Raw genomic sequence first — 24,631 nt, forward strand, 5'->3', positions numbered from 1 at the left:
TGTTCTCATGAATACATCCTTGAGTGATTTAGGATTAATTGATCTTCAAACCAGGTTAAAGCAAAGCAGCAGTGTTCTCTACCATCTCTGGTGCTGATGTAAACCTCTTCTATTGAGTCCAATTCCAACTATGTTTTTACATATTTATGTTTGTTTTCTATTCATTTAGAAAAAATAACTTTTTTTCTACTATTTTTTTTAATCATGGTCAACTTACTTACTTAACAATAATCAACAAAAAATAAACTCTTGGGGCGATGTGTCAAAAATGTTAATGACATGATTATGTATTGCACTTAGTAGATGTACCTTTGGTTCAGTTACAGCATGGGGCCTCAGCCACTCTCATTAGCTGTTTTCACATATGAAACTTCTCTAGGCTTTATCTAAGTGAGTTGCAAGTGAGAACACAAATGTCCAAATCTGGCCAGACATTAAACAGACTTTATTCTCCAAATGAGATTCAGTGATTTGGAACATTTTTGTGAAGTTGCTTAGAGTTGGTTTATCTTCATGATACAGTTTCTAGCCTTGATACTGAATCTCCAGTGACGAAACCTTGCATACAGGGGTATTTATACTACTATCACTTGAAACACATTAACTGCACTGAGGTAGAGAGGTGTAGGAGCTCCATCTAAGCAACTAGCACACATGGATAATGCCTTTACCACTGTCTGGTAGGTAACAGCCTGTTAGACAATATGTCCTTAGGCTTCAGAGGTCAACCATAATGTCCAACCCCCAGGGGAACCAGTAGTTTACTGTTTAAGCCTATTCCTTTCTCGAAGCCTTTGAATATATTACACTACCAATGGGGCAAAAATATGTGCTAAACAATGAGTCAGAGGTTATAAATGACTAACAGTTAAATGTTTCTGAAAGTTATAATTAACTTAGTGCGTGAATACCATGCTTGTCCTGCCACCTCATGTTACTGGACAGAACACCAAAGAGTCTGGTTGTCAGTCTGATTCCCTGGCACTGGGATAAATAATAAAGATCATTCATTGTGACAAGGGCTCCAACACAGCTGAGCACTGAAAAAATCTGTTAGATACAAAGCGTACTGCAATAATATGCAATCATTACATTTTGTAGTGTGAAAAGTCCCTCTGCAGTGGGTTAGTTTACTAAATTTAAACACAGAAACCACAATTTGCATACTGATATATGATGATTATATTGTTTATGACAAAAAGGCCTTAATAGTCGTCATAAAACGTGCACAATGTTCCTCTGACCTCAAAGAAAGGCATTTAGAGAGGCGGGAGCTTTGTAACGTCTTCATCTGTCTAAAAACAACAGTCGGGCTGAAGGTTGGAATTAGTTCTGGTCAAAATGTGAAAGGTTGTAAACAGCCAGGGGCAGGGGGCGTGAGGGGATTCCCGTTTGTTTTCTCAAGGGAGTCTCCAAGTCTGCATTTTTTGTGGCTGCTTAATGCTTTGCTCTGTTTGTTGGGAAAACGGAAGAGTCCCTCTTTGATGTATTCAGTATTTTAGCATGATAGTCAAGATTGATAATAAGTTGTTGAATAAAGAGTTTGACAAGACAAGCAGTCCACTGAACTCCCAGAATGCCTCTTAAATTCTGTGTTAACAATATGAAATAACAGTGTTAGGCTGCTCCATCCTAACATAAGGGCCTGCGGTGACTTACTGTTGCATATGATTGCGTGCACTGCCAACTCCATGGTCAAATACAGTCATTCTGTGAACTATTTGCTCAAATAATTCTCTGGCAGCACTCTAAAGACAGCACAGTCAACCAGAACAGAATCAACATCGACATACTTTGCATGAACCAATAATCTTCAATATTTCAATAATAAAACCTTTAAAACACACCCTATATAAACACTAAACTCTTGTCTAAATAGTATTAGGAGCTTAATTTATCTTGTTGACAAGGTACACATTTGGATCCTAACAGACAGTTGACCGGTCAGTCCATCAAACCAAACCATTAGCTAAAATACAACTGGGATTCTGCTGATGTGTTGTGATGAATTACTGTGCTCGTTCACTGTTTCTGGAGGAAAAGTTGAATATGATGTTAAATTACATAATAAAGACAGCAACAACTGCATCACACCATCTAACAGTGTTGTCACTGTCATTATGTCCCTTCTTCTTTCTCTTCTGGATTAAATTCCATCAACAACAACAACAGCTTTATACACTCCAAAGGCCAGTTTGGAAAAATTACAGTTTTGTGGAAGAAAACTTCAATTTCAATCTGGACAGATAGCAAAACTATTTATATTGTATATTTATTCTTTGATCGAGCTGGCTTAATGTAGACTTAGGGGGTATGGTTCAATTCAACTGTAAATACTTTGAAACTGGATTATAATGTGTTGGGATTCAATTAAATGTCAGCTTTAACTCAGCAGCCTTTTAGACATAACTGTTCATTGTTTCATGTCATGTTTCTTCATTGATTAGATTACTTTAATCCTCCAAGCAGCAAGAAAACCAAAAAGTGTAGCATGTCATTGGGGGACATGGTTGTCTACCAATAAGCTGAACATGCATCTTTTCTAAGGGACAGCTTCTTCTTTCAGATATCTAATGACCTAAACATGCTACTAAAACTATCCAAAAAATGCTGTTATGATAACAGTGTTTTCTACCTCAGATGCCTTCACCAACAGAAAACTGTTTCAAAAGACCATCAAAGTGGAAAGATTAGTAATACAGGGAAAAGGTCATACTTTGAACGAGCATCCATTTTTCCTCAAAATCTAGGTTACATCAAGTGATGAATAGGGCATGTGGCCCAAAGCCAAAATATGATGACTCTTAGCTTTGCACATACTTCACCTGATGCCATTAAATATGGAATATCTGAGTCATTTTATGGGATTTTTACCACGTATAACTCCCCTCATTATTAAAATTGCATGATTAGATTCAAAAATAAGATGCATTTACTTTAGACAAAATAATAGGTGTTTACTGCATCACAGAGTTACACAATGTGATCAAGACAAGGTTCAAAATATGTGCAATATGTTCCTTTTGGGTGGACGCTTAATAGGATGTAAATAAAAAAAGGAGTTACATTACATTACAAACATTCTCCTAAGAGGGATTTAAGAGGGAAGGCCCACATCCTTTGCTTTCACCTCATGCTGTCTCATTCACAGCATTGTTCAACAGTTAAACAAAACACTTCCTCTTCCCCTCCTCACGCCTTACAGGCTGGCTCGCTCACTCAATATAATACATGTCTGCCAAATCTCAAGTACTCTGTGTGTACGTGACCAACTTTACGTTACTGTAGTAAGTACACGCTGCAGAAAAATAACGATGGTGTGTTATAAATTAGCATTTATGGGTCTTTAAAACTGGGTAGTGTTGCTAACCTATACTGCACTTCCCCTAGAAAGCAATTACTGTATTTCCCAACCTCAGCCTTTCTCCAGCTCAGGGAATGCTTGGGATGCCAATTATGTCATTCGTTTGAGAGGCCAGCAGTCTACAGCTGACACTCCCCCTCCTCGCTGCTCCCAGAGGAGATGCCAACAATCTAAAATCAAGAATCTAGACTGAAACATACAATGTGTTTACATGCACTTAAATAAATTCAATTAATAACAGGAAATGGGCTTTCCTAAGTAAACGAAACAGTGCCTGGTTACCTGTGTTGCTTGTGTCTGAGCATACTTAAGTGCATCTGAGAGGTTGGAGAGGGGCACGAAGGTAAAGACAAAATGTTCATGTGGACGTAGGAATTTGCATTGGAATGAGTAAGGAGAGCGGGAGGAATGTGAGGAGGGGAGGAGCGAGGCCTATCTAGAGTCATAAATCTGTAGACTGCAGACAGTAGAGGGGGAGAAAGGGAAAGAAATATGGGAAAGTAGACAGAGGTATAGAAGAGGAAGAAGTTAATCTGGACCAGTGAATTTTGACAATGATGTCATCTTGGCAACAGTGTAAACACTGAGGGAGGAGAAGAAGAGCAATGGACAGAGATAAAGAGATGACACGAAGGAATAAGAGGGATATGAGATTAAGCATGATGATAGACAGGAATTCAGTTTGAAAATATATTATGTGCATATGGAGGATTTAACATTTTTAAATGTCTGCACTACCTGTGGTGCACCATTAGGAAGAGGTCTCAAAACCTTTGGAAGTCTTGTACAGTATAAATCTTGTTGTGGGTTATGTTAAAACACCTTCGAATATACATTGCTGAACTTACAAAGCATTCGGGTAGGCAGGTAGGTAAGTAGCTACTTTATTAATCTCAAAAGGGAAATTCAACCACAAGATCTAATTTTCTTTCTACGATTTTATTTATAGATGTAGTAAAAAGCAACTAAAGAAGGGCTGCTGTCAACAAGTATGCATTATCTATAGTGTAGTGTATAGTGTAAAAATGCATTCAATTTTAAATCAGTTTATTTCTAAATCACAAACAAAAAATTATAATCTCAAGGCACTTTACATGTAAGGTTTAAGACCTTACAGAATACGACAATACAACTAGGCAACGAAAGCATGTGGAACGGAAGTCAAGCTCATCTAAAGACCGAGTCACATAGTAAATGGAATAGTCATGCAGGAAGCATTCAGACTGATGTTTAATTTAGATACAGTCAAGTGTGATATACTGCCACAAGAAAGTCATTGCAATATGACTCATTAGGTAGACATGTGGTTGGGAGATTATTTATCTACATGTGCTTGAACAGATGTAAAGTTGGTCTACAGTCTAGACCATCTGACCATACTGTAAAAGTCATGCAGTACCTGTCAGGAATTCAGCACAATTCTTGCCAGTATTTAAAAGCAAAAGACCACTGCCTGTGATCCACAAAAGGTCAAAACTGTGGGCTTGGAATGGAAGATGAGTTTTCTTTCAGAAATATCAGGCTAAAGCAGAAATAGAAGAAAACAAAACTGCAGTTAGCCACTGCAGCTGCTCACCTAACAAATTCACAGGTACAAGAAATGGTGTTTTTGTCTTTGTTATCATATATTCGTTACACTAAATGTCACCCAGCTCATGTTGTCCAGACACTTTCAACCACAACTGAGGACTCTATGTCTAGGTGTGAAAATAACAGGCTGCATATGTCTGACTACATCTGTATGTTAGACGGTGTTCATTCACTGTCTCTGCATAGTCTGATTAACTGAGAGAGGGAAAAGAAAAAAAAGAAAGGGTAATATAGACGAGAGGTGTGATGCAGGGAGAAAGAGATGGCGCTATGGATAAAACAACATGCTGGTTCTGTCGCCATCTCACAACCGTTGTGGGAACAATTTGGTGGGACTGTCTATGCATCAGGCAAAGCAGTTTCTACCTGACACTCTACAACAGCATCACAAACACACCTAATATTCTCCCAGACATCCTGTATATTTTGATTTCCAATGGGCTTCACAGAGGTATGGCTCAAATCTTTAAATACCACACACCACATCCACACCCCCCTCCAACATAGCTCCTTTATTTTTGCTGTAGACTGAAACCATTTTGGTTTGACATCAAAAGATAATTATGTAAAAAAAGAGAAACATTGCAGCTTTTATTTCCAAGTGTTTACATCTGGATCTGATACTCAACAACAACAACATGTAAGCAAAAGTATTGGAACGTGTGACAGACAGGTGTGTTTTGTTGCCCAGGTGTGCTCAGTTTCACATTTGGGTTTTGCCTGCTGAAACTGCATTTATAGTTTAGGGGTGTAACCAACATGAAAACCACAGAGCTGTATATTGGCAAGAAACAAGCAATTGTGAAGCTGATAGAAGATTGTGGAAAATCAGTCATTGCACAAACATTGACCATAGCCAGTACAACCATTTGGAATATCCTGAAGGAGAAAGAAACCACAGATATACTAAGTAACAGACGTCAAATAGGTAGACTAAGGAAGAAAACAGCAGCTGATGACAGAAACACTGTGAGAGCTGCAAAGAAAGACCCTAAAACAACTGTTAGTGACATCAGCAACACCCTCGAGAGGGCAAGAGTGAAAGTATCACAATGTACTGTTCGCAGAAGACTTAATGAACAAGAGTACAGAGGCTACACCAGAAGAAACCGCTCTCGGAAGACCGGGCTGGAATTTGCCTTAATTGCGGAAATGAGACAAAATGTTTTATGGACTTCCTATGAGACAAATATTAACCTGGAAAATGTAGACTTAAAATATATTTATATATATAAGTGATTAAGACTTAATATTTAGTTGCAAATCATTTGCTTGCAATAGCTGCATGAATCATGTGACCCACTGACATAATGCCATGGGGGTTACTCCCTTCAGTCTCCTCTTTAGCAGGTAAAATGCTCTATAAGGTTTAAGTCTGGAGATTAACTTGTCCAGTCTAAAATATTTTACTTCTTGCCCCTGATGAACTCCTATGTGTTTTAGGTCCTTATCTTGCTGTATGATAAAGGATCCCCCGATCAATTTCCTTAAACTGGCTGACAAAATGTTTCTGTAGATGTCTGAGTTCATTGTGCTGCTGCCATCATGTGTTACATCATCAGTGAAGATTAATGAGCCTGTCCCTGCCTGTTCAGCAGCACTTTGTTCTCGCTGTCAATCTAACGTGTGCGTCAAATACAATAATTCAGGTGTCAGAAATGAATTTCTGCCATCTCCCTCTCTGTTGTGCATGAACAAGAGTGCTTCTTGTCCCCGTTGTAACTGTAATTATGGTTCAGATTATTTTTGCCCCATTTCCAGAACAAGTGCTGTAAACAACCACATGAGGTTTTGTGAGTACAAACTGTGGATGGATATTTAGAAGAACATGAAGTATGTTTTGCTGAATTTGACAAAATGTGTGACAATTAAAAATCAGGGACTATAGCTTCAAAGCACAGTTTTACCATTCAAGCAGAGAGCGAGGCCACTCAGGATATGCACCAGAAATATACTGTAATAATAATTATAAATACGTTATTTAATACAACTACCAGAGTAGCAAAGCAGAAAGAAAGTATTGATCTCTGTTTGTACTCAAATATACCAATGTACTGCAAAGAAGGTGAACTGCTATCATTTAACCAGTATTCCTACTGAGAGAAGAACAGGGCCAGAGGAGAAAGCTCAGTTAGTCGGTGGGACTGGCAACAAAGAAAGGTGAGAGACAGGCAGCTACTGTGAAGAGAGAGAAAGAGACAGACAGCACCAAAGAGGAAGATAGGTCAGCGCCTGCCATGTTGGCTGTGACTCTGTGTGTGAATAGCATGGATAGAAGTCTAAATATTCAATCATAATTTGGGGATGGGGTCTTGGGTTTTTTATTTTGTGTGGGTGGTAATAAGCAATAAGGGGAATCATTTTTCTGTAGTTTTGGACCTTCACAGAAAGCCGGTAAATCCTGATCCTGATGTTATTATAATATTATGATGTTAACAGTGGAGTGGGATGGTGTGGCAAAGAGGCGCCATCCGAGCTACTTGATCCTCATCTCCACAATAAAAACCACTGCATCACCCACATCCTCCGACTGTCTCTCCTGCAGTTTCACTGAAAACAGAGTCAGGGAAAGGGTGGATGTGATTTGAGTGGCAGCATGAGAGTGTGTTGGTTTGTGTTTGTGTGTTCATGCAGTAGACATGTTGAGTGGTCTACCAGACACAGACACACCGATACAGTAGGTGGGCAGCCCAACCGCAGAAACAGTAGGAGAAGAACAGTCAGGGGGAGGAAAGAGATCCATAAAGTCTAACCTGCTTCTTTTTTTTTTTTTTTTTAGTTAAATGACAAAAAGAAATAAAATAAAAAAACAGAAGTGAAATGCCTCTTTTTTTTACTCACCAGCAAAAACTAGTTAATATTTACGACTCTAGCCTAGCAACAGTTATACGTCTGTGGACGTCGGTTGACGTTCCAGACAGCCCACATTCTTTATTTTCTGGGAATAAAAGATAAAAATACGTTAGCCTATGAAGGACCTGATACTCGTTTAAATAGAATGACAGTTAGTTTGGGATAACACATTTCTAATTTCTGTTTGTAATTTAATAAACAAATTCATGTTCATCAATAATGATGGATAATAATTGTAACCTTATTTCACTGAGGTTCAAAATTATCTTACAGAAAGACAGTAACCGGGCACGTGGCTTTTAAAAAACATTCCTTTAATAGCTTTAATTTCTTGGCCACATGAAGACATGCAATATAGCTATAGAAACAGCTACTACTAGTTCTTTAGACTTCTGATTTAGATATATGTTGATATATAACAATTTTGTCCATTAGTAATATGTTCTCTGTTTTTTTCTGATAAACTTGCATAACTCCCAACACTGTATGTGAGTAGATATCAGTAATGAAAGTGAAACCCTCAGTCTTTTTTTAGATGCTCTACGATACTTTTAAATGATTACCATTCAAACTAAAGCATTATGTTTTGCTAAGAATATATTAAATACCTTCACAGACTCCTTAAGCTCTACAAATAAACTCTGACAAACACTAAGTGCTGTATAGTGGTGAAGGAGCCGTACAGGAAGTGTGTGTGTGTGTGCATGCACACATCACAAGTTGAAAACAGATAAAGAAAAAAATACACCAAACTGGAGCCACACCGGCAGAGTCGTCTGTCAGCTGTCTGGACTAGATCCGGGGGTGAGTGGGGGAGAGGAAGGAAGAGAGAGAAATGACAGAGAGATGAGGGACATCCTCTTGAAGAAAGAAATGAGTAAAAGACTGAAGAGAAAAATGCAGGATACAGTGACACATGATGAGGGACTGCAGCAGGGAGGTAGAGTTTAGGCAGATAAAGAAAAAAAACGACAGGCAGGGTGCAACAGTGCAGAAAAGTTAAGGTTGTAGACTAATTACCTGCCATTTCAAAGCTGAAATTACATTTTTAAGATTCTGGTTTTTGCCTTTCCTCATAATTCTCAAAGGCAGAAATATTATGCTCCGACCAAAGCTAAAGAAAAAGGTGATTCTTCTCCTCCACATGCTGCAGGAAAATCCTCCTAAAGCACTTGGAAAGTTTAATGTATTCTGCATATTGAAGCTCACCTCCTTTCCAGTCAGAGGCTGTTATGCAATACTGAGGTGTTCAGTCTTTCCATTTTCCTGCTCAGAAATACACTGATGCCACCTAGTAATTTGAAAAGCAGATAAAACTAAATATTGACTGAAATAAGCTCAAGAACTAAGTTTCAAACATCTACTTAGAGAAAAGAGATAACACTCTGTGACATGGCACACATGAATTACAGGATAATACAGTATTAACAACCATACTACCGCTACTTTTGATGGACCATATTTCCAATTGCTCACCTGTGAGCCAAATGTCGTCTGCACAAAAGGTTTTGCTCCAGTTTAAAGCATGCTAGTTCCCTGAGTGTTGGTAACACACAGCTCATGAGTCAACAACAGTAAAGCTGAATTATGAGACCAACTAAGCCAGTCTCCTCATATGCCAAATTCATCCTACAAACAGTGCTGTGTTGAGATGCCAGCCTGAATTTGTCACTTTTAAACACTAATGTTTCAAAACTAATCATTAAGGGCCAATCGGATTTCAAGTAGCACTCCTTTTGAATTAATAGAGGACAAACCAGCTGCACACAGCTGGCGTCTCTCCAGAGCTATGTTGCTCTACGTTTGCTTTATGGAGGTTATGTTGAAAAAAATAAAACAACAAAGTCAATCTAAAAGAAATGCATCAATGAAATAATGGGGTATACTGTAACAAACCATGGGATTTAACAACAGCATGAAATATGAGCACATAGAAAACTAATGACCACAGTAGTAATGTTTCACTTATATTATGGAATTTCATCCATGTACATCAGCATCAACAGCCAAATAAAGCAAAAAAAAAAAAAAAAAACACATAACAAGAGCTTCTTTTGATTTGAAGATGAACAGGGTACAAAAATGTGGTGTTTCCTTCCTATCAAGGCATGCAATAATAAAACTCTAATAAAATTACTGTCACAGGAATGGTGGAGATCACTAGGTCAAAAAGCACAAATAGATTTTATTTGACTAAACAGAGAAATCACAGTGAATCTAGGTTTTGTTCTACTTCGACATGTAACTGAGACTCTGGTGTTAACTTCAGATTGTGACAGACGAAAGCAAAGACAGTCTGTTGTGTGCTGTCATACAGTGGCCAGACAGCTGTACCTGAGATGTTGCTGGCCAAGTGAGCCATGGGTTAGATAAATACTGCACAGACTGTGTCTCAGTGTCTGCAGATTATTGAAAATGAAGAAGGCCACAGCACTGCTGAACAGCACAGTGATCTTAAGGACTGCACTAATTAATTATTACACAGACAAATTCAAATGCTGGTGTATAGACCAATTGATTGTCAAGTCATGCCACAATAGATGGGGGTGATGCGTACACAGTATTTACCTGAAGAATATGGAAAAAGAAAAAAACAGTATTTGTAAGTACTTCAGTTGTCTAGTTACTTGTCTGGCACATTCACAGTTAGTGCACTGGCAGTGTTAACTGCCTGAACATGAATACAGAGTCTGTCCTACCATTATTTTAGTGTGTCCAAAGCAAATACACGGATGCACAACATATGACATGGCCTTAAGATAATATCAGAACAATGGACTCCTAACCATAAATAAACATAAGGCTCACATTTTAGATGACACACTACTGTGCCACGTGTGTGTCTACATAGTAGTAAAGCAGGAAAATCAAACTGCACATATACAGTGTCTGCAGAACGTCTTATATACATATGCAGAGGCTGAGAAGAAGTTAAGATATATACATTGCTGAATAGGATTAACCCAATGTGCGGTGAGAATATTTTCACGTTTTGACAACAAATCAAACCAAACTTGCGATATCATCTTTTCTGGGCTGCTGCAGCTGAAAATAATTGTCTCTTCTATTTCCTTTTAGATTGTATGATAACAGAAATGATAAATACATCTGGAACAGCTGCATCATGAGTGAATATAAATGTTTCCATGTGGTGAGGAGGGCCATGTGAACGCTGGATGACTGTATAGAACCTGTATAGTGTATGTGTGAGTGTGTGGTCGACCGAAGTATATGCTAGTGATGCAGACTAAACAGAGCTGGAGGAAGTTTAGGTATAGAGCTCTGTGCTGCACTACAAAACCTAACCACAACACAGTGACCCCAGACAGTAGAGGCAAGATCAAGCAGACAAGCAGACACACACAGTCTGCTCACACACAGCCATATTGTTTCTTTTCTGACTAGAACTATACATACAGATCAATTTAGGCTATTTATGCTAAGAGATAATTCAGCTCAACATTTACAGACTCAACTTTTATGAGAATTTAAAAAAAACTCTCTTTCCATCCAATAAACACTGTTTTGCACATTATGACAGCATATGGCTCTACCTTCACCCTCAGCTGCTCAGGTGAACAGAGTCACCTTTTCAGATTCAGATTGTGAACGCAAAGGAGCCTCCTGTGTACTAGACTTCTCATTGTGAGAAGTAACAAGATGAATAACCAGCAGATAGTTGGTTGTGATACATGTATCTATTTTAATTTTAAAAAAGCAACACTGCATTAAATGTGTGGACTTTGTGGCTGTAAAACTTGTAAATTCATATTTATGTAGGGCTAGTGATACTTATTTTTGAAAATCATAAAAAGAAAAAAGCTAATTTGGCAGAAGTGAGTAAGAATGGGGCAAGGAGGAGGGGACTAAAACAGAATGAAGTGGAGAAAATATGCTAACAGTGCAGAGATATTAAAGAAATACAATAAGATCAGCTGATGGAAGGACTGACAGAGAAGTTTAACAGCAGCCGTTTGGTCTGTCCCATAGGAGCTGCTATCTTGTCTTGGCAGATCAAGTTGAAAGTGTTTGAGCTAAAGCATGTAAACAAACACACGTCATCAAGCAAGAATGTATAGTAAGTACACACACACTCAAATAGTGGTGTACAATATGTTCAGAAATGACAGTGACAGACAGCTGTGAGAAAAAAAAACAAGGAGCCGAGTCAAAAAGAAAGCATGTAATGCCAGAAAAAAGAAAGCCGAAGGTAAGCAGTATGCAAATGAACACCACACTCTTCTCTTGTTGTGCATTCTAGCTTAAACAGCACAATCACTGAACCTTAGACATCAAAAGGACCAGTCACCTAGTGACCTCCAGATGCAACACACAGCTTTATCTATGTGTTAGAGCAGATAAATACAGAACAGCCACAGGTTTACTTACATCTGTCTGGGCAGCTCAGGTTTATGAGTAAGTTTCAGCATAGGTCTGAATCTGTATCACACTGGCATGTTACAGTTGATATTTTATAAGTTAAACACTTTTAATACCTATTTCTCAGTGTGTGTGTGTGTGTGTGTGTGTGTGTGTGTGTGTGTGTGTGTGTGTGTGTGTGTTGTAGCACAAACTTAGATACATTTGGTGAAAATCCAAACAGCTGAGTAACCTCAGCAATTCCTGTAGTAGTCATGAATTCTGAGCAGAGCCTATTAAGTGCCTCATAACTAGGTCAAACTGCACTTTCTGCCACAGCATTGCTATTCCTAAATTAGGCTGGTGCCAGGGATACACAAAACAGAGACCAACACAGCAAACGCGTCACTATATGACTCATGTCCATTGTGTGCTGATGAATAACAATAATCACTAGCCCTGGTCCACATTTCAACTGTCAAAACTATGTATTGTTTAAAAGGGGAAAGAAAGCCTCTTGGTAATTAAACAGCTTAGATGTAATAAAATAAAATACAACACCAGCAGATGCATAGTCCAGGTCACCACACTCACAATGTGTTGTTTAAATATTAGCTCTCCAACAGGAAATAATAGTACCAACTTATATAATGAAAAATGAAGTCAGCGGTGGTAGTGAGACAAATTTGTAATTAATAATTAATTTTAAAACAAACAAACAAAAAACATTTGTAAATAAAAATTGTAAATATTTACAATTATCTAATAATAAAACTGAATTCAATTTAAATCTGCCATTCTAATGTGAAAGAAGTATTTCTATAATTATCCTGAAACCCCATGTGGGCATCATAAGTTGCACAGTGGACGACTCCTGTCAGTTTCTCATTATCATCATAGTGCACGCTTTGTAACATTCCTCATATTTTAGGAAGCTAGCAGGCCTAATTTAGCTCAGCATTGCATCAGTACATCCTGTGAAAACTCCAGTGTACATATAAGTGTGTCTGTGAGTGTGTGTTTATCTTGTGTTTTGAGAGCACAAACATTGCATTTTCACATACAAACAAGCCGACATTCAAAGCTGTGCTTTATGAGAGCTGACAGTGGTGCTTGATACCCTTCCTGAAATGCACTCTACCCCGGTGTTCAGGCTGGGCTGGGGACAGAGGCTAGATTTTTATCTTAATCATCAGCTTCCTGGCTTTTCCCTCTTCAACACAGCATTCAGCAAGGTTTCCTAAAATGTTGTAATGAAGGGTCAAACCCACAAAGCAGACAGGGGATGAAAAATGAAAAAGTGGGTTTCCTCGCATGTCTGAGTGTCATGTGCTCAAACAGAACAGGATAAATCCTAAAATGAATCTTCCAGTTGTTCCCTGCTTGACGTGGGCCAACTTCAGGCTAATGGAGGAAATGGATCACATAGGCAGATCCCCTCCTTAACAGGAGAGGCAGATCCAGCATAGTGCAGCTCAAATTTAAAAACGGGTGAGAGATAGATTCATCCCATCACACATCTAATATCATTCACCTTTGAGAAACTCTAGATTCCATCCAGCCAAGGAAAATGTGTCCTTGCTGAGTGTCAGTAAATCATACACCAACTCTTCCTGCAATGGTAACAGAGTGGGGGACTACACAATCAGCTCCCTACAGCTCCCAAAATCCAAGATTGCTCTCTTTTACAGACTTGGCAAGAAGATCTGTAGGGACACTACGACACACCACCTACCAGCAAACTCTGCTTTTTTTATATATTAATTCAGGCATCAAAGAACAGCTGCCCCAGATAAATGTTCAAGACATACGAGCAAGCTCCAAAAAGTGTTTGCCAGAACACATAAGCTGGCATTTGAATGCAATGTGGGATGTTTAACTGGGGATAACTATGGTCAAAATCCACTTCACTGCCATGATGAGAGGGGATCCCAGTGTGGGTGGCAAACTACTAACAACTCACTTTAAATTCAACAGCCTCTGTATCATCTATCAAGGACAAGTTTTGCTTTGGTGGAAGACAATACAACCTGCACCCGAAAGTTGCTAAATAAATTACAGACTTGTGGCTGAAATATCAAAATACATAAAATAATGTGAAAGGCAGTGCAGGGAAGACGTGCCCCAGCTGGAAAAAGGTTTTACTGGGGACTGCACAGTGACTTGTTACGTATATACCTGTTGTCTAATGATGACAACAGGGATAGCTGCAAGCTACGCATACAGCAATTTACAACTGAGATGAGGCAAAAATATTGCTGAGATAAATAATGAACAACATTTTATTAGAATTGCATCGTGAATAAGAAAACAGTGTTCGACACATAACCATCACTTGACTGAGATTTCAATAGCTCCTTGGCATTGAACATAAAAGTCCAATCTCAAGTAAAACAAAAAAAAATTAAATTAATCAATTTTGAAGCATAACAACAAATCCTATTAAATGCTTTAGATTCAAGCTTTGGATTTAGCCCATTGCCCTTTTCTGTGACACAGAAAAACCATGGAAACTATGAGACCACAGAGCAGACAGACTGAAACTGGACTATGGCTGGTATGTAATGTTAGGTCTAAATGCACACAGTCTCAGACACATAAATCAAACGTGGCCACAACTAAACACATGCATACAGTTTGAAATGAATGCACAAGTATAAATGTAGATTCAGCATCACTGATCATCACTGTGTGAGCAGAAAGCCTGGCTGCTCTCTGCCATATGACTCTCAGGTCACACACACCGTCTTCCTTATCCTTTTTCTCTAGTGAAGGACAGACAGAGGATGTGTCTATGATCAGGAAAGACTCACATTTCCTCTCTGAGGTTTCACATTCCTGGAATTCCGTCTAAAGACCACTGTAGCCCATTTAAAGCCATTCCCCATATGGAAGGGTGAAAAAATAAAAAAGACACCCATGGAAGGAGAACAGCAAAGTGGCTGGGTCTTTGAGCGTACATTTGTCTTTTCAGTATTTCTCTACTTTTCAAACTAAATTATCCCTATGCACGCTCTGCTGAATGAGAAGATATTTCATTCATACCAACACTACCAAAGGTCAACACCTGTTAGTCTGTCCTATGGGAATGGGTCTATTACCAAAAGCAAAACAAGTTCTCTGTTCTGTGTTATCTATGAATGGAAAACCTGGTTCCTTGGTATTAAACAGAAAAAACTGCAAATGCCATTGTAAATGTCTACTATATCTACATTCACTTCGGGGGAAACCAGAAAGTTAGTTCTAGTTGCAAATCAGATTCCATTAAAGAAAATCATCCAATATAGTGGTATCTATCATGTGTGCTTCTGTCTCCTTTATGGACCACATCATTATTCAAATGCATCGTGGGTATAGCTGTGCATAGTTGAATAAATTAAAAACATGCATACACAGGTTTGTGATGCCACCTTTAAAACCTAAGGATGAAGATACATGGGGAGTCTTCTACCTCCTCAAGTTTCCCTGTAACATGAGTGCACAGACAAGCGACAGACCTAAGGTGATCTGACACAGCAGTGATTGACAATAAAGGGGAGCATGTGTTAACACAAAACACACAAACCAGTGATATTCATAGCACAAGCCTCAAGCGTTTTATCTACTGTTAAGATAACTTTTTAGAAATACTCATAATGATGCTAAAGTGATAACCCGACACAAACAGCGTTAGCCAGCTAGCTAGAGCATTAACAGCTAATGTTTACTAAAGAGCAAGACTGCGTATATAATGTGAACTAAAGTCGGCTAAAATCCACCAAATGAGTGGCATAAAACATAAACATTAAATATGCATTGGACATTTTTATATCACACACGCCAGCGTCCAGCTGTATCCTCAACAGATGCTGTTAGTCTGGTGGGCTAGTTAGCTAACATGCTAATGCAGAAGGGGGTTTAAATACGCTTACCTGTCAACCGCAGCTTCACTGGGCCATTTCTCCTAACTCCTTGGTTAGACATTCCCCTTCGTTTTCCAGCTTGATGACAATTGAATAAAAAGTGTCTAATTCATGTGCCAGCGTATGAGTTTTTCAAAAATGTATCTCCCAAAACAATCCCTTTGCTAGCTTGGGGTTAGCTTGTAGTCTCACCATAGCAAATCAGGCTGTCTATGCAACAGAACTGTATCATAATCACATCGTTGGAATAACAACCTCACTCTGAGCCCCCTTCCTGCAAAAAATACAAATAACTGCATTCCCAAAGGTTGTTCATTTCTCGAGTCACAGCCACTGGTACCAATCAAATGGACGGCTTGCTTCCACCCGGACAGGCGCCTGCTCAGCTCGGCAGTTCAGACTGAAGTTGGTCGAGCTGATGGTGGAGACCGTGCTTCAGCAGGTGGGCAGGGTCACGGAGGAGATACCCGACCACATCCTGCGCTGATTCAAAGTAAAAGGCCGAACGACTAGTGTTTTTAATACCATTCACTTCCATCAGGCTATAACTGGAGAGATGCCGTCTTATGAAGCTGCCTAAATGCAGGTTAGCTGACAGAAGAGACACAGATTTCCCAAGAGCCTTATAACTCCGTTTAACAGGCGCTAGTGAAAAGTTTTTAATCAGGACACGTTATTTAATGGTTTTATTTTGAAAGTAACAACACAGCTGCCTGGTTTAATGTGGGCAGCTCGATGCTAGTTCTGCAGACATGAACAATTCATCCGATTATTATGGAGCACAGTTGGCTGAGTTTCCAGTTGAGTTTCAGTTTCCAATTCAGTCCTGAATACGATGAATTAGTACCAGAAATGTTGCATCAACTCTCTACTAAGTAATTACACTGGTGGATATCAAAGCGTTTTGGGCACATGTGATCCAGGTAACATGTAAATACACCCCGGGCGGCTCACACGCATCATTTTAAAAATTTAGCGGACAAGTCATCCAGCACGTATAATGACATTCACGATTATAAACAGATGTAAATGGAGGTGTGTGCATTGAGAAAGGTTCCGCTCATTTGTTCCCCTTCCTGAGCCATCGTGGCCGTTTACTGCGAAATACTGTGAACACGTTAATTCACAGATTTCATTCATAAAACAGTCCACGACACAGGACGGTCCCCAAATCATCGAAGCTCGCTACAAGAGTACAGAATGAGCACAGTGACATCTGGCGGTGACAGAAGCTGGATCCCATCTCTTCACCAAATCAATCAACTACCCTTTGTTTCCCTTTTCAATACACACATACAAACCATATTATGCATGGGTAAAATTTATTTACAAATATTGTTAAAAACAGGAATATTTTGTCTTTGTACTGTCACGTACAAGGACCAAATATCTAAAAAATACAAATATATAAACAAGGTAAAATGTTTCTGAGGTCATAAAGTGGATGTATTAAAACTGGAAAGTGCTTTGGTCTTGTGGAATCTGGAAGTTGTAGCAGTCTGCTGTAGCCTCAGGAACCACAGACTCATCATCTTCATGCTGAAAGATGAGACAGGACAGAAACAAAATGAATCAAGGTTGGTTTCATGGATATATATCAGCATACAATCTGTGGACAAGGTGACTTTCTGGTGGATGAGAAATAAGCCTTGGTGAAATGTATTCATATGAAAAACAAATGACATTTATTCTGAATGTTTTGATCAGTGATTCCACCAGGAAATGCACACACATACATAAACATCAGTCATTTAAATATTTTTGAATTAATCTTACATTCCAATCTCAAAAGTTATCATTATCAAATCCGCATTGAGCTGAGATTTCTGCATAGGTAGTCTGGACCTCTCTTTACAGTAACACTTACCTCTTCAGAGAAGAACCTGTCTATAATGTTGAGAGCAGACTTGTAGACAGCTTCATTATCATGGGTCTGCAGTGCTTCAATCTTGTCTAAGCCACCCAGCTCCTCTATCATTAGGCATACCTTCTCAATCTCACCGGTTTTGTATGCCATCTATGGGAAAGAGAAAAAAGACCAATGGTTTCCTCAGATCACGGATGAAACTGTGACTATCAAAAATCCTTCTGTGTATTCAAATCAACTAACTGGTCGTACGTTCATCAAATCTGCATGTTTTCTATTCTTAGAGGAACCACCAGCGTTAGCTTCAGTTCCCTTTAGTGTGCCATTATATTAGTGTACTTCAGTAAAGCCATTAAACACTAGATCCTTATGCATGGCTGACACTTTGAACATAGTTTTAATTTTAGTGCAATGTCCTTCACAGGACCAAACGTTTGCATAAGTTTACTATAGTTGTGTTTCATTTTTGAAAATGTTTAAATGCTTTTTCCAACAACATTAATGCATTAAAACTGCAATTGCAGCTCTATATAATATAAAACATAGTTTTACACTGGCTCACTTCAAGTTTTGGTAATATACCTGCAAAATATTGTAGATTGCATCCAGGATGACCAAGATAATCTTGCTTTCTTTGGCTGTCAGTAGACTGAGCAGAGGCTCCAGCACATTGCAGTGAACCAGGTGGGCAACCTGAGCCACTGTTCCACCACTAGTATAATTGGTGACAGCCCACGCTGCCTCTTTCTGGGTCTTGTAGTCTCCCTAAACACAAAATACATCTGATATTTATGCAAGATATAAGGACAGAAAAATACTAATGATATAGGACATATGCTTTCTTAAATAAACAAAACAAATTGGTTCTGTGTTTATATATCTATCTATATATATACAAAAAAATATATAAAGATTTTTTTGTGTATATAATGAGGAAACTGCATATAGTACGGAGCAGGTAGGTAGGTTATTATATTGAGTTAAAAAAATAGTAAAACTAGTTTGAAAATTCCTTGAATGTAAATAGCAGAAGTAGCAATCTACTGTATGAAGCAGAGGCAAAGGAGAAAAATGCCAACACTGTGATTTGGTGCTTAATATAAAATATGTGTCATCAAAATCCTCTGCAGAGTCACATTTTGCATTCAATCATGTTTAGATATGCATTTCAAATATTTGGTATACTTGTACTTGATTAAAGTTCTGGTTTCAGAGCTGAATTTGGAGCATGGGATCACATTGCTTCAATCGTTTTTAGGATGGATAAAATTCACACAGATCAATAAAATCGAAATGAATCTTAAAAGGACTCATGCAACGAGTCATGTATATTTTCTATCTGACCTTTTTGAGGACCTCCACCAGGATGGGTATAAGGCCTGCATTGATGACCTCTTGAATCTGGGTATCCCTCCCAGCAGTGATGTTGGACATTGCCCAGGCTGCTTCTTTCTGGATGTTGGGCTTGTGGTGACGCAGCAGGCTGGAGAACATCTGCAGGGCCCCTGCATTCAGCACACACTGGGTCTGTTCATCTGTCCCAGTCACGATGTTGCCAATTGACCGCAAAGCTGGAGTCTGGGATGAAAATTAAATTGTCTTAGGACTAATGTATACAATAATTATGATTTGATAACCAAATAACCACACCAATCTAAAACCACTACCAACGCAGGCAAAGGGAAACTTTATAACAATAATTTGGTCTACACTTCATCAACACCTCACACAAGAGTAACTGTTAATAAGCCTAAATTTGCCTTAATGATGATTATGATAATGAAATAAAGTGAAAGTTGTTGAACAGTTTTCTCATTGATCAGAAAATATTGATACCTTTGAATTTTTTTCGAATGTTGCACTAAACCAGTGCTTCTGAAATAGTGAAGCCCCAGGGGGGCGCGCCCCACTATTTGGCAGTACTTGTATATGCGCAAATGCGCACTGCATAGAGCGGGAGGTTTGAAGTGTAGTGAACAAACCATGAAGAGACACCAAGGAAAAATATTTAACAGGGACGAAAAGAAAGAGAGAGAGAAAGAGAGAAAGAGAGAGAGAGAGAGAGAGAGAGAGAGAGAGAGAGAGAGAGAGAGAGAGAGAGAGAGAGAGAGAGAGAGAGAGAGAGAGAGAGAGAGAGAGAGAGAGAGAGAGAGAGAGGTAATGAGAGAAACGAAAGTTAAGACAAGAAAATATGAAGGTTATGTAGCGCTTGGCTACGGTGAAAGATCGGTCGATCAACTATGTCGTGCATTTTGGGGGGGGGAGGAATTGCATTCGGGGGGGACGCGAATGCTTAGTTCTTCCTGAGGGGGGGCGTACCAGGAAATAATTGAGAAGCACTGCACTAAACGAACAGTAACTTAGTTTAGCAAACTCAACATAACATACCACAATAGACATTTCCCCACAGGCGAGAAGTTGTACTAGTCGGGGCACCAGACCAGCCTGCACCACCACTTCTATCCTCTCATTGGAGCCATCAGTCAGATAGGACACAGCCCAGCAGGTATCGGCCAGAACTTCCTTGTCATTGTGGTGCAGGAGGCGCACCAAGGCAGGAAGCAGCTCCTGCACCGCCGGTAAAGGAGGTGCTGGATTCTTGTTCCGACACAGGTTCGACAGCGTCCAGGTGACATTGCGCAGGTAGCCAGACTGAAATGGTAGGCGAAGTGTCAAGTGGCATTTTAGAACTTCAAAACAATAACAATATCATAAAAGGATCATTTTAACAGTAGCATCAACAATAACAGTGAGAAGACTTGCCCTGCTGATATTTAATGTTAAAATGTGTCTCGCATGAACTGAAATTTAATGTTAAAATGTGTCTCGCATGAACTGAAATTTACTCAGTTCAAGCCTTTGGTTCAGTGTGTCGTTTTAAAAGAAATTAGCCAAAGAAGACGGTTGATCCTAACACAACCTCAAAAGTCATAGTCATTAATTGTTACAAAAGAACTGCTAGTTTTGACTAATGTATTTTTAGCTTCTTAAAAGTTGGAAAGGAAGCTAGACCTTTTTACTTCCTCTGTGCTATTTACTGACAAGTCTGTTAAGGACAACAACTACAACTGCAACCAAAACACAAGGAAGAGGAATTAGGATCTGATGACCACACTAAATGGCAACACAGTCAACTCTGTTAGAAACCTGTCTCCACTGGTCCTTGCCAGTCTGTATGTAACTGAATAGCATAGAGAGAGAAACTGGACAGAAAAAGTGTCTCACACTCAGCAGTGGGATCATGCTTAGGGATGGAAACTTACAGGAAACACACACAGTTCGGGGGCTGCCAGCAGGGCCAGGAGTGGCTGTAAACCACTATGTTTGATCACCAAGTCTCTGTAGTTTGGTCCATCACCTGAGTTTGAACAAAGACATTATCAGCCATTTCCATTCTCTCAACAGTATAACCCCAGAACTTGAAAAATCATGGCACAAGTAACATGTTTCATGTAATAAAAACTACAAAGCGTTACTGTTGGCCTTTAGCATGAAAGTGGACAATTTGGCACAATTTGGACGAATGTTTCAGAGGAAGCCCTAAACAACATTTATTGTGTTATTCTATTACTATATTATAACACAGCTGTTAATCAGTATGCTCTATTCTAATAGATGTTCAGTAAAACTAATAAAACAACAAGTGTTTATACTTTGATAACATTATTCCACCGCTATCCTAGAAGTTGTTACTGTACACAAACAGACTCTCGGCAATGAACCCCACAGTTGACATGACATCCATTAAAAAGTAAATATATTTATTCAAGGTTATATTTATTGTCCACAGCTGTCTTCAAATCACCAATATACAGACAAATAAACTGAACAATTTAACAATTGTCCCAAAATCAGTATATATATATTTTTTTACACTGACAGTTATTTACTTCTGTTAATGGAGCAACAGAAGTAAAATAAGTATTGCAAACACAAACAAGTATTATCATTCTATATTACCTGCAATGTTACCCAGGGCCCAAATGGCCTGCTCGCTGATGTGTGGGTGGGGTGATGTAACCAGGCCGATGAACGCTGGGATGGCCCCTCCTTCCACAACAGCGGTGGTCTGTTCTGATGTACCTGAGGCGATGTTGGTCAGGGCCCAAGCTGCCTCAAACTGGATGGGGGGGCATTCAGACAATGCCAGAAAACTAACAAACCTTGGGATAAGGCCAGCAGCAATAATGCTGTCAATAGGTGGGTTCTTTTCTCTGGAGAGGAGCTTCCTGTGCATTAGGGGAAAACAGTTAAGAAGTTATTCAGAAGAAAGCAACTTCAAGTCATAACAGTATTAACTTGGTGGAGGGCAACACAGCAAATACTGTGTTAAACAGGTTTGAAAATAGACAAAGGGATTTTCTATTCAACTGAAACAAGCTGTGTGTCTAAATATGCTTGAATCCTAAGCTACAGTGAAACTAAAACAGGATGGAGTAAGTTTACTATTGGTCAAAGTATTATTGAGAATGATTTCACCTGGCTGCTTGAGTGGCCTGCAGCTGATGCTCTAGATTCTGGCTGTTTACACCTCCTACAATCTCCTCCACAGACCAGTGTTGAGGAGGCTATAGAAAGAGAAACAGAAAGGATTTATGATTTGCCAAGCAAAACACAGTTAAAACAGTAGTTAAAAATACCTCACAGCATTTCCTGGAACATACCTGGGATATGTTTAGGTGTTCAGTGTCAGATCATAACTGTTGCTTAGCTTGACAATGACTCTTTCTAAATTAACTGGGAAGTCCTTAAAAGGAAGTTATGTATCCTGCACTTTGTTATCATAAAGTAGACATTTAGCTTAGTTTGCACACTGTGGCTATATGCAAAAGCAGAGCAGGTTGGCCTCTGTTCATCTTCTTCTTTTCTTTTCGACTGTTCCCTTTCAGAGGTCGCCACAGCGAATCATCTGCCTCCATTTAACCCTATCTTCTGCATCCACTTCTCTCACCAACTAAAGTTGTGTCCTCTCTCACTACATTCATAAATCTCCTCTTTGGTCGCCCTGTAGACCTGCCTGGCAGCACCAACCTCAGAATCGGTTTATCAATATGTTCACAATCTCCTCACATCTCCAGACCACCCTTAATCTGGCCTCTCTGACTTTATCTTCAAAACATCTGCCTTGGGCTGTCCCTCTGATGTACTCCATGTCACTCCTAAAGACAACCTCAACATCTTAAGCTCTGCTACCTCCAGCTCTGCCTCCTGTCTTTTCTTCAGTGCCACTGTCTCTAGCTGTACAGTTCACTCCATCTTGAACACCTTTCTTTTCATCTCACCGATACTCTTATCACACAACATGCCTGACTCTTTTTTCCCACCTGTTCCATCCTGTTTGCACACGCCTCTTCACCTCTTTACCACACTCTCTGTTGCTCTGAACCTCCTCATACAATACTTCAGCTCCTCTCTTGTCACTTGTCATATGCTTTCTCTAGATCTACATAGCAGATACGAAGTAGTATCCTCAGAGCAAATACTGCATCTGTTGTACTCTTTCTAGGCATGAAAACAAACTGCTGACCTTTGCCCTTACACTAGCTTCCACTATGCTTTCCCACAACTTTATTGTATGGCTCATCAACTTTATTTCTCTGTAGTTTCCACAGCTCTGCACATCTCCCTTGTTCTTAAAAAATGTCACCAGTCTGTTTATATCAGTCTTTAAGATTGATTTGATTTGTTCAAATCAAATAAGAGCTCATGTAAAAGCATTAGAGCAGCCCAAAGCTCATGTGCTGTACACTACCTGTGCATTGGGATCCTTCTCCTGGAGAGGAGATGTCGGCTCGTCCAGAAGACTGTGGACATTTCTCCTCTTCAGGATCTGATCGTCTTTCTTTGCTTTCCGGAGCTCCACGTTGACTTCCGCTCTCCTGCGCCTAAGCTCCTGAAAACGTCAATGCCGATATAAATATAAGACGGTGCAGAGTATCATGGCCTGTGTAGTGGTGCTTCGTGTTTCTGCACAGCTTACAGTGGCATCTTTGCCTTTATTTTTGAACTGGTTCAGTCGAGCTCCGTTGTCGTTGCCAGCTGACATTCCTGACCGTTGAGCACGACAGTCGGTTCCACTAAAGTTACAGACACTCCCTGAGAAAAAATAAATCACAGTTTGCCGCTGAGAACCAGAAACCTAGCAGCAGCTGCCTCCACTGAGTTAGCCACTGTCCTGTAGTTCACTTTGTTTAGCGTTAGCTCGCCAGAAGGCGCCGAGTTATCGTTAGCTAGCAGTTAACCGCCCGCTCGTCTTGAAGCCAAGCCGGTTATCTAACTGACGTTAACACCATGCGGCGTATCTGTGAGGCGAACCAACACCCGAACACCAGCTAAATTCATAGAAACATGACTAGACATTAAATATATAAATCACCTCTATGCGAAAGCTAACGACTTCCATATCACAGTAATAGCACATTGGTGTAAACTTCACATTTGGAGACAGAGCATGTGGAGCACCGCTTACCTTCCAGAGTCCGCTCTCGTTTTCCTTCTCTACCGGTGACGTCACGTAAATACCGCCCTGCGTTTCCTGCCTTCCCATTGGTCCGTCGGAAAACAAGCCCCTCCCCACTGGTCACGGTTAAAAAGCGGAGCGGACAACAAACCCGTTGTCAAAGGCAACCTGTGTCAAGTCTCGCGAGAGAACACGGCTACACGTTGTGGGCCGGCTGTTTCTCTTTTGGGTTAATG

The 24,631-nt window shown here is 39.6% G+C and overlaps 2 protein-coding genes across 5 annotated transcripts in view; both read right to left on the bottom strand.

Moving 5' to 3' along the window:
- The window catches only part of LOC113161682 (E3 ubiquitin-protein ligase SMURF2-like), a 52,877-nt gene extending 36,385 nt beyond the window's left edge, over positions 1-16,492 (bottom strand). For all 3 annotated transcript variants that reach the window (XR_003298767.1, XM_026359454.1, XM_026359453.1), the window contains exon 1: positions 16,078-16,492. Coding sequence is in view for 2 of the 3 variants with exons in the window: in XM_026359454.1 (XP_026215239.1) it covers positions 16,078-16,129 (52 nt within the window). In the remaining variant the exon portion in view is untranslated. The remainder of the gene's footprint in view (positions 1-16,077) is intronic.
- Positions 16,493-17,373: 881 nt separating this feature from the next.
- On the bottom strand, positions 17,374-24,493 carry LOC113161693 (importin subunit alpha-1). 2 transcript variants are annotated; one of them, XM_026359467.1, is made up of 11 exons: positions 24,405-24,493; positions 23,916-24,031; positions 23,688-23,828; positions 22,415-22,503; positions 21,896-22,164; positions 21,199-21,293; positions 20,324-20,587; positions 19,280-19,513; positions 18,518-18,700; positions 17,936-18,085; positions 17,374-17,607 (listed from the first exon to the last, which is right to left on the bottom strand). In XM_026359467.1, the coding sequence occupies exons 2-11, from the start codon at positions 23,979-23,981 to the stop codon at positions 17,518-17,520; spliced, it is 1,581 nt and encodes a 526-aa protein (XP_026215252.1). In that variant the 5' UTR covers positions 23,982-24,031; positions 24,405-24,493; the 3' UTR covers positions 17,374-17,517. The 2 variants fall into 2 exon arrangements, with proteins under 2 accessions (XP_026215252.1, XP_026215253.1); XM_026359468.1 differs by lacking the exon at positions 24,405-24,493 and adding an exon at positions 24,312-24,375.
- Between the last annotated feature and the right edge of the window lie 138 nt (positions 24,494-24,631).

The sequence above is a fragment of the Anabas testudineus genome, chromosome 1, assembly GCF_900324465.2.
Source record: "Anabas testudineus chromosome 1, fAnaTes1.2, whole genome shotgun sequence".
Taxonomy (NCBI): domain Eukaryota; kingdom Metazoa; phylum Chordata; class Actinopteri; order Anabantiformes; family Anabantidae; genus Anabas; species Anabas testudineus.